The 9837-nt window shown below is 47.5% G+C and overlaps 1 protein-coding gene across 1 annotated transcript; it reads right to left on the minus strand.

Annotated features, from left to right (window-relative positions):
* Window positions 1-4396: 4396 nt before the first annotated feature.
* Window positions 4397-9212, minus strand: LOC100272887 (uncharacterized). Its single transcript, NM_001147340.1, has 3 exons — window positions 8669-9212; window positions 4995-5316; window positions 4397-4893 (listed from the first exon to the last, which is right to left on the minus strand). Exons 1-3 carry the CDS (start codon window positions 9169-9171, stop codon window positions 4633-4635), a joined length of 1086 nt encoding a protein of 361 aa, NP_001140812.1. The 5' UTR covers window positions 9172-9212; the 3' UTR covers window positions 4397-4632.
* Window positions 9213-9837: the final 625 nt, after the last annotated feature.

The following is a 9837-nucleotide window of genomic DNA, read 5'->3' on the forward strand; positions in this document are numbered from 1 at the left end:
ATCTAATTCTAGCTAAAGGGGCTATGAATGTGTATGTTCTAATATCTCTTTAGAGTCATTGAACGTGTTAACCTATCTAATTACTATCAAAGTCATTGAAGGCCAACAACATTAATTGTCCCTTGGGTGATGTTGTCGTGCATCAAGAGAGCATGGTGAAGCAAGATCACACAACATAGCCGTCATAGCGTGGAGGGCGAGGAACTTGGCAATGCTTTGGATAGCCTCTATCTGGATGATCCTATTATGGAATTGAGTCTATGACTCAAATATATTGTGGTAATGGACATTCGTAATGCGAACTTTAATGAGCTAGATGTGCTATTTTTTGTCTAGGATTTTCTCACCAAGTGTAGTTTTTTTCATAGGCATGTTTTTAATGAGATAACATCACACAGATAACTTTGATGAATATATTTTGGTGAACTTGTTAACTTATATGTATTCGAATGTGATTTTATTATTTTTTGTTTTCTTCTTGTGAATCGGTCAAGTGGCTACTTGTGCGTGTATCAGCGTATCAGGGGAGGACGCCCATTATATTAAGCTCCGGCCTTTTCCCATTTATTTGGCGCTAAAAATAGCGAGCCACCACCCGCAATGCTCTCCTTTGCAACTTCAAACGTACGTACGTTCATGACGGAGCATGATCTGATGGCCTCAAAACACGCTATCAAAACTGAAATCCAGCAGCTTCCCCTTCCCTTCAGTCCCCGCCCCGCTACAGATGTGCAGATAGATCGTAGCCCGGATCGCCGCAATGCCCATCCAAACTCCATTTCTTCTTCTATTCCTTCTCACGACCACCGTGGCCATCTTACTCTGCCCAGCGGCCACCGTCGGGGACGACATTGCCACCACCGGTGCAGCTGGGGACGCCGTGGGGACGTACCTGGTGGTCGTCTGCCGAGCCAATGGGCCCAAGGAGGGCGGCGAGAAGCTGCGCGAATGGCACGCCTCGCTGCTCGCCTCCCTCCTGAACACCAGCACCACTACGATCCTCGAAGAGGCGCGGTCGCCGGAGGGCGGGCAGCTCGTCTATTCGTATCAGCATGTCATCAGCGGCTTCGCCGCGCGGCTCACGGTGCGCGAGGTGGATGCGCTGCGCAAGCTCAAATGGTGCATCGACGCGATCCCGGACGTCAACTACCGGCTGAGGACGACGTACACGCCGGCGCTGCTCGGGTTGAGCACGCCCCAGACGGGCATGTGGGCGGCGGCCCGCAGCATGGGAGAGGGCATCATCGTCGGCGTCCTCGACAACGGCATCGACCCGCGGCACGCATCATACAGCGACGAGGGCATGCCGCCGCCGCCCGCCAAGTGGCGGGGCAGCTGCGAGTTCGGTGGCGCGCCGTGCAATAAGAAGCTCATCGGCGGGCAGTCGCTGACGCCGGGGGAGCACGGCACGCACACGTCCAGCACCGCCGTAGGCGCCTTCGTCAGCGACGTCCAGATGTTCAGGGCCAAAGTCGGCGCGGCCTCCGGCATGGCGCCACGCGCGCACCTGGCGTTCTACGAGGTGTGCTTCGAGGACACGTGCCCGTCGACGAAGCAGCTGATCGCCATAGAGCAGGGCGCGTTCATGGACAGCGTAGACGTGATCTCCATCTCCGCCGGAGACGACACGCAGAAGCCCTTCTACCAGGACCTCACCGCCGTTGGCAGCTTCTCCGCCGTCACGTCGGGCGTGTTCGTGAGCACGAGCGCCGGAAACGCCGGCCCGGACTATGGGACCGTCACCAATTGTGCGCCTTGGGTGCTCACCGTGGCGGCGAGCACCATGACCCGGCGCGTCGTCTCCAGGATCAGGCTCGGCAATGGGCTGGTGATCCAAGGCGAGGCGGGCAGGAGGTACAAGGGCCTCAAACCAGCGCCGCTCATCTACGTCCAAGGCGTGTTCGAAGACGGCGCGCTCAACACCGTCGACGTCCGCGGAAAGATCGTCTTCTGTGACCGCTCCGAAACCGCCACCATGCGCGGCGAGATGGTCCGCGCTGCCGGCGGCGTGGGCATCATCATGTTCAACGACGCCTCCGAGGGCGGTGTGACGAGGTTCCTGGGGAACGTGTCCATCGCGGCGGCGCGCGTCAGCGAGGCCGACGGCGCCAAGATCATGTCGTACATCAACTCCACGGCGAACCCCACCGCCAACCTCCACTTCACCGGCGTTATGCTGGACCCTTCCTACCAGCCGGCCATCGCCGAATACTCCTCACGAGGCCCCTGCAACATGTCGAACCTCGGCGTGATCAAGCCCGACATCACCGGGCCCGGGACGAGCATAATCGCGGCCGTCCCGGGCGCCGGCGGCGGGAATGGCAGCGCACCCAGCCACACCTTCGGCTTGCTGAGCGGCACATCCATGGCCGCGCCGCACCTCTCGGGGATCGCAGCCGTGCTGAAGCGAGCGCGCCCAGCGTGGTCGCCGTCTGCGATCAAGTCGGCGATGATGACAACCGCCGACGTGACGCACCCGGACGGCACGCCCATCACCGATCAGATCACCGGCAAGCCGGCGGGGCCCCTCCTCATGGGATCCGGCATCGTGAACCCGACCAAGGCACTTGACCCGGGCCTCATCTACGACCTCTCGGCGCTGGACTACACCACCTACATCTGCGGCCTCGGGTACAACGACAACTTCGTCAACGAAATCATCGCCCAGCCATTGCAGAACGTGAGCTGCGCAACGGTCAGCAAGATCGAGAGCAAGGACCTCAACTACCCATCGTTCCTCGTGACGCTCACGGCGGCCGCGCCGGTGGTCGAGGTGAGGCGCACGGTGACCAACGTCGGGGAGGCTGTCTCGGCGTACACGGCGGAGGTCGTGGCACCCAAAAGCGTCGCCGTCGAGGTGGTGCCGCCGAGGCTGGAGTTCGGCTCTGTGAACCAGAAGATGGATTTCAGGGTGAGGTTCAGCAGAGTTGGCGCCGCCGCAGACGGCGGTACGGCGGAAGGAAGCCTACGGTGGGTCTCCGGCAAGTACTCTGTTCGCAGCCCAATCCTCGTCCTCGATGGAACGCAGAATTTGGTCTAGTGATTTGATCGATCATCGGTCACGTAATTAGAATTATTATTAATCGGCAGAGATTTCGGAAATTTTGTGCTTGCAGAAAAGGACAGGAAATTTCTGTGAGCTCTCTCTTTGACCTTTTGGTAGCGTAGAGTAGCACCTCGTTGACGGAGAACAATGCCACGAAATGTTAGTGAATACTAGTTATTTTTAGCACTCTTTTTTTCAATCGTTCAAATGAATGATAATGAATATAGGCTTAAATACAAGCCACATTCATAGATTCATTAATAAATATATGTTTAGTCTAAAATGTATTATATATTGGGACAAATAGAGTATGTGGAAGACAAATTTCCATATGATGTCAAACTAAAGGCTTCTTCAGGTTTCAGTTCAGGGATACCTTTTGCTTGAGACTGTCCGCAGCAGTTCCCTCTAAATTTCTCCCCCTATATCACTTTTTTGCGTCACATCATCAACATTTCATCCTCTACTTTTTTTATCTTCCGCAGCGGTTCTCCCTATATTCTCCCTCTATACTCCACTACAACTATAAAATATCATTATCCAACTCTATTCATCATCTATTACTATTTTTTCTTCACCTATTAAAAAAACAGTCGTACAAATGAATAGTTGAAGGGGGACAGCGAATTCGCGCTAGCTGCAGCGTGTTGCTGTTCACATCTGCTGTGTGGGGGGCTTTGTAGAGGATGCCGTTGCGGCCGTAGAGGGCTTCTGTAGTCGCTAGATGTAGGGGAGAGGGCGGCCTCGCGGACACGGCTGCAGACAACCTGAGGAGCTTAGGCTGCCCGCAGCGGTAGCCGCGCGGCGCCCCCTTCCCTTGCATGGCGGCCACAGGGACGCCCCTGCGCGCGCAGCGCAGTCCCCTAAAAGCCTCTCTACGTAGCGGAAGACTACAGTAACACGCTGCAGACAGCGTGCCTCCGCGGCTCCCCTCTCCCTGTATTGTTTGTACGGCGGTTTATTAATAGATGAAGAAAAAATGTAATAAATGATAAATAAAGTTGGATAGTGATATTTTATAGTTGTAGTGAGGTATAGGGGAGAATATAGGGGAAACCGCTGTAGGAGATAGAAAAGTAGTGGATGAAATGTTGATGATGTGACGCAAAAAAGTGATATAGGGGGAAAAATTTAGGGGTAACCGCTGCGGACAGCCTTAAGGCATTGAGTGGTTGTATGTGGACTGGAATCAGAGCAATTTCTGCATTTCTGTTTATCAGTTACAATAGATTTTGAGTCTATTGAAAATGCTCATGTATATGAGTGGACTAACACGAATGACAAATCCCAAACAAATGGAAAGAATATGGAAATCCAAAAAAAGAAAAAGAAATGCAGTACATGGTCATGGGCATAGAAGAAACATCTTATTATGTGTTTCAGTAATATACGTCCAGAGTCCAAACTCCAAACTCAATTCAAATTCAGGCTCATACAAACATGTGTACTTCTGTTGTGGCGATCGAGCATAAATTTACATTAATTAGGGAATGTTACAAGCAGCTAATCTTCCCCTTGGTATTATCACACGATACATACCGCCCCAACATTTGCATTTTGCTGTTAAATAAGATGTCGTTCAGAATTCACAACCTGAAATCAGCTAGAGCAGTCTTCTGTTTTCCATCCAAGCCAACAGAGTAGTAACGTGCAACATACTCTCTCACGAGTGTTTCCCTATACAAAGGAGGGTTCTCCTCGGACAGCAGCTCCTTGATTGGGCCATACGTTCTTGTCGAAGCGGGATGGAAATGGGTGCTGAAAAAGCACGCGATCGAAACTCTTGGTTCAGCATTCTTGGCTACCACCCTGTGCTCGACGCTGCTGAACTTGTCGTTAGAGACCAGCTGAAGAGCAATGGAGACAAATCAGTGTCAAAGAAAAAACACACTCAATTGTATTCAACTGTCTGTGTTTTTCAGTTGATACTTGGATGATCTCATCTTACCTGCAAGAGATCGCCTATGTTGACGATGAATGCTCCAGGCGTCGGTGCAACGTCGACCCACTGACCATCATGGAGGATCTGGAGGCCGCCAACTTTGTCCTGCAGTAGTATGGTCAGGAAGCCGGAGTCTGAATGCCGGCTTGTCCCAATGGCGAGTTCAGGCTGGGGGCATGGAGGGTAGTAGTGCCCAAGTATAATCTGTCCCTGGTCGCACTCAATATCTGTCAAGTAGCTCGGTTTGAGCCCGAGGGATTCGGAGAGCAGCCCAAACAACCTCTGCCCCAAATCTTTCACTTGTTTGGCGTATTCAAACAGTGCATCTCTGCCAATCATAATACATTTTAATTTAATTTTAGCGACTTGTATGTAACGGACGTTCACTTATATGTCATAATACTTCCTATACATTGAAATTTATGTTTTTCTCTGACTTTGTCCAAAATAAAAAATCTCTCAGGTTTTAAACAAGCTTTTCTAAAAAATATTACCATCTACAAGTTCAAATAAATACAAATTCCAAAATATATTTAATGAATAATTGAATGAAACAAATTTGGTCTTGCAAATATTTGTGTAATTGAAAAGTTTGGTCTGAAAAACAGGTGAATTATAATTTGAATGGATGGAATAAATGATTAAACATATAGAAATAAACATTTCCAAAAAAGGTTAGCTGAACAAACTCGCTACCTCAACCTCTAGCTAATCAATACGGCTAGCATCATCCTAATTCCCCCAAAAAGAAGGAGCGGAGACAGTCGGGGGGCTTCAGACCGATAATGCTCATTCATTCTTTCATTAAGTTTATTACCAAAATCCTAGCTCTTCGGCTGGCACCATGAATGAATGAGCTAGTTTCGCCATTTCAAAGCACCTTCATAAAAAAGGAGAATCCATAGAAACTTCCTAGCGGTGAGAAGCATGATTAGACGTTTCTAGCATAACAACTCGCCCACGCTCCTCAAGCTAGACATTGCAAAGGTATTCGACTCCGTCCGTTGGGACTATCTTCTTGCCTTACTCCGTAGTTAGGCTTTCCCGTCAGGTGGACGACTGACTGGATCGCTTCAATCCTTTCCACCTCAACCTCAAGGGAGAAGCACTAATGGAGTCCCTAATCCGACTATACACCATGGGAGAGGTCTCGGACAAGGCGACCCTTTCTCCCCCTCCTTTTTGTTTTAGCGATCATCTCATTGCGAAAAATTCTGAAGATTGCTACAAAGTCTAGCATACTGAGCAAATTGGGAGTCGCTCGCCCACTATAAGGATCTCGATGTATGTAGATGACGCGACCTTGTTTGTTAAGCTGAAAAAGAGAAAATTGAGACAATTGTCAGGTTGCTAACCTTATTTAGAGAGACATCGGTATGATAACTAACTTTTAGAAGTTCATGATCGTTCTGATTCATTGTCAGGGAGTAGTGGAGTACAGCTAAATGACATTCTTGACTTCCTTCCGGCTAGATGAGCAACCTTATGATTTGTTAGCTGGGCCTCCCCCTCACTTCGGTTAGGCTCAGAAAAGGGGACTTCTAGTTTTTGGTAGACAAAGTATTAAAGAAGCTCAGCAGTTGGAATGGGAGAAATTTCTCGATGGTGGGTCGGTTGACTCTTGTAAAATCGGTGATTACCTCGAAACCAATATATCTGTTACCTGCCCCCAAATCTCCGCGACTCTAAAATGAAATGGTTCCTTTGGGTTGGTTCGGAGAGGATGACTAACGGAAAATGCAAAGTTAATTGGAAGTGTGTGGCGAGACCAAAGGTTCTTGAGGGCTTGGGGTTCATTTATTCGTCGAATGCCGCTTCACCAAACGGGTTTGGGAATAGATTGCTATATCGGTTGCCATTGAGAATTTGAAGCCGTCTAGCTGGGAACAATTCCCACGATGTTGCATTGGTGGGAAATTTTGGCTATGTTGTCGAGCTGTAATAGAAAAGGCCTAAGAACGCTACTAATACTGGTCAACTGGACGATATGGCGGGAAAGGAATGCAAGAATCTTTGATCACAAGTTCTTGAGCAGTCAACAAATTGTAGCTTCGGTTAAATATGAGGCGACAACCTGGAAGGTGGCCGAGGCTAGGCATTTGGCCACTTTATCGTCGAGGTTGGGTCCATAGTCGAGGACTGTTTTGCCTGCGGTGGGATTTGGCTTAAGCAAGGCTAGGTTCTAGGTTTTGTAGACTAATTTTGCTGTGGGGGCCTGTGCGGTTTTCTTTGGCCGATCCGCCTGGTGCTTTTGTAGTTGCTATTTGCTTTAAGCTTGCCTTAGGCTATTCTCAATGGTGGTTTCATGCACATTTAATAGTGCGACATATCATATTTTTTGATGATATGACATAGTATTTAATTGGATTGAGTTTTATGGGACGAGAAAATTAGTTTCATTGGGATGAAATCATGTCAACTTCCAAGGTCTTGAAAACCATGTGAAACCTTCATTAAGAGTGATTTGTTCCATCTTCATATGTTTTACTAATTACAATTGGCTATTGAGTTGCAACATTTAATTGGTATGTTAGTATATAAAATAGTAAAGTGAAATATTGCATTGAGAGGTATTGTTTCATTTATAGTTTTATAGTACTTTTGATGATGTATCACAGTTGGAAAGAGTGCTACCAAATTACCATTGAAATAGTCTTACTGCAATCCTTATCAATATAAGACTCCTGCCTGTTTTGTTTTCGAAAAAAAATCCGACAAACCGGCAAAAGCAATATTAAGAAGTGGTTGGCTGGTAAGTGGTCTGACAAGGATGTCACAATGATGTGCGGCGTGCCATCGTATTTCACTCATTCCAATCTAAAATGCAAGATATTTTAACTTTTCTATATATTTTTTTTGTATATATATTATATCTAGATGTATAATAACAATAATACATACGAAATAAAAAAGACTTATAATTTAGAATAAAAATGTTAGTTAAAAAATAAAAAAAACCACTTAAGAAGTGTTAACAAAGTATCCAAATTATTTTATTATTTGAAGGTTAGAAGTAGTCTATATTTATTTGACAAGTATATGACTAGCTAGTATTATGGGTATACTACAAGTCTACAAGTATTCACTCAAGAAAAAGAACGCAATGCAAATAAAGTATTTTTTAATATAATCATTTATAGTTATATTTATTTGACGTTATAAATAGACCAGCATGAGTGATAGATGCGTGTGTTTGGACTTAGAAACTATCCACGTAGCAAAGCTATCCTATTTTCTACTTTCCCATTGAAATCTTGTTCGATTATTCCTATCTTACAAAGATTAGATGAGATTGAATTTAAAAAAGATTTTAACTTACTATGGATATAAACCCATCCATTCTCATCTAATCTACATGGATTGTCACCGAAACGAACAAAATTTGCTAGCAATTCAAAGCGAATATGTTGCCGGTGTAGACTAGTAGTTTGGTATAGCCATTTTCTATTATTCATTTCATTAAGCACATGCTACATAGAGGATCGTCCGAACGATCTAACCATGTTTATTTTATTATTAAGCGTTGCTTGCTCCTAGATATCTTAAAGCCAGGTAATTGAAAAACGAAACCCTGCCTTGACTAGACGAGGCCGGCAGATCTCTGAGAAGGCCGTACAGATCTCAGGCAGGCTATGGAGAGGGCAGTACAGACAGACTATCTATAGAGAGAAGATGCTCACCGGCAGATCTCCGGCAGATCGTCGGCGGCGGGAGGGTCAGGTGCCATCCGCAGGTAGACCGTGTCGCGCCAGTTGGCCACGGGAGACTGGTACAGGTCGAAGTTGCAGTGGTACTTGACCGCCCTCCCGGGCTCTCGCGAGTAGAGCCGCGCCTTGTCGCTGCCCTCCCCGCCGTCGGCTTCGTGGAACGCCCGCATCGCCGCCACGGCTGCTGACATCACCTGCTCGGGCACCGCGTGGCCCGTGACCTGGAAGAACCCCCACCCCGCCGCCGCCCCACGGACGGCGTCGATCACGGCTGCGCGGTCGCCGCTGAGATCGATCACCGGGACGGTCGCCGCCGCTGGCGGTTGTTCATGGTGGAGTAGCTCCTCCGGGTAGGGGACGCGAAAGATGCGAGGAACTTGCTTCGCACCAGACGCTACAAGGCCGCGGACGCCGGCGAGGGTGTCGTCCAGCGCGCGGAGCTCATCGGCGCGGCCCAAGGCGGCGGCGACGGACATATGCGTCTGCTGCAGGTTGCAGCTACAGCTCTCGATCTTGGAGGAGCCGTGTGCCGGTGTGCGTCTTTACTGTTTTTTTAAACACAACTAGCATACACAATTGGATTTCATGATATTGATCGAGAATGATGAGGTGGTACCCACAATCCACAATGCAAATCAATGGCTGAGCGAATTAAACCGGTTGATCCTCCAAAAAAATACCAATAATAAATAAATTTAATATCAAAGTTAGCATATTATCTATAGACCAGATGTTAAATTGATAATAATAAATATTACACTTATTTTAGCTCATCCTTCTTCAACTAACGAGGTGTGTATAACTTCCTTTTGTATTGGGCTTGATGGCTTCTTACGGTCTATATATGGTATAACAATCTTGATGACTTATAACTCAAGACATTGACTCCATATAAACACATGGTATGACTGCAGGTTTTAAAGATCCATAACATCTTCCACTGAACCTATGCATTTTTATTTTCTCTTAGACACACACATTAAACACACAATTCATGTACAGATAGAACCATAAAGATGTCTCTGGCTATTGCACAATAATCCGATAGAGAAGAAAATATGTCTCAACAATTATCAAACAGAGGCCATGCAGGGGTTCATGATGCAGCACGCATGGGCCATGTATGAGTTGAGTGCTATCCA

Source organism: Zea mays, chromosome 10 (genome assembly GCF_902167145.1).
Source record: "Zea mays cultivar B73 chromosome 10, Zm-B73-REFERENCE-NAM-5.0, whole genome shotgun sequence".
Lineage (NCBI taxonomy): Eukaryota > Viridiplantae > Streptophyta > Magnoliopsida > Poales > Poaceae > Zea > Zea mays.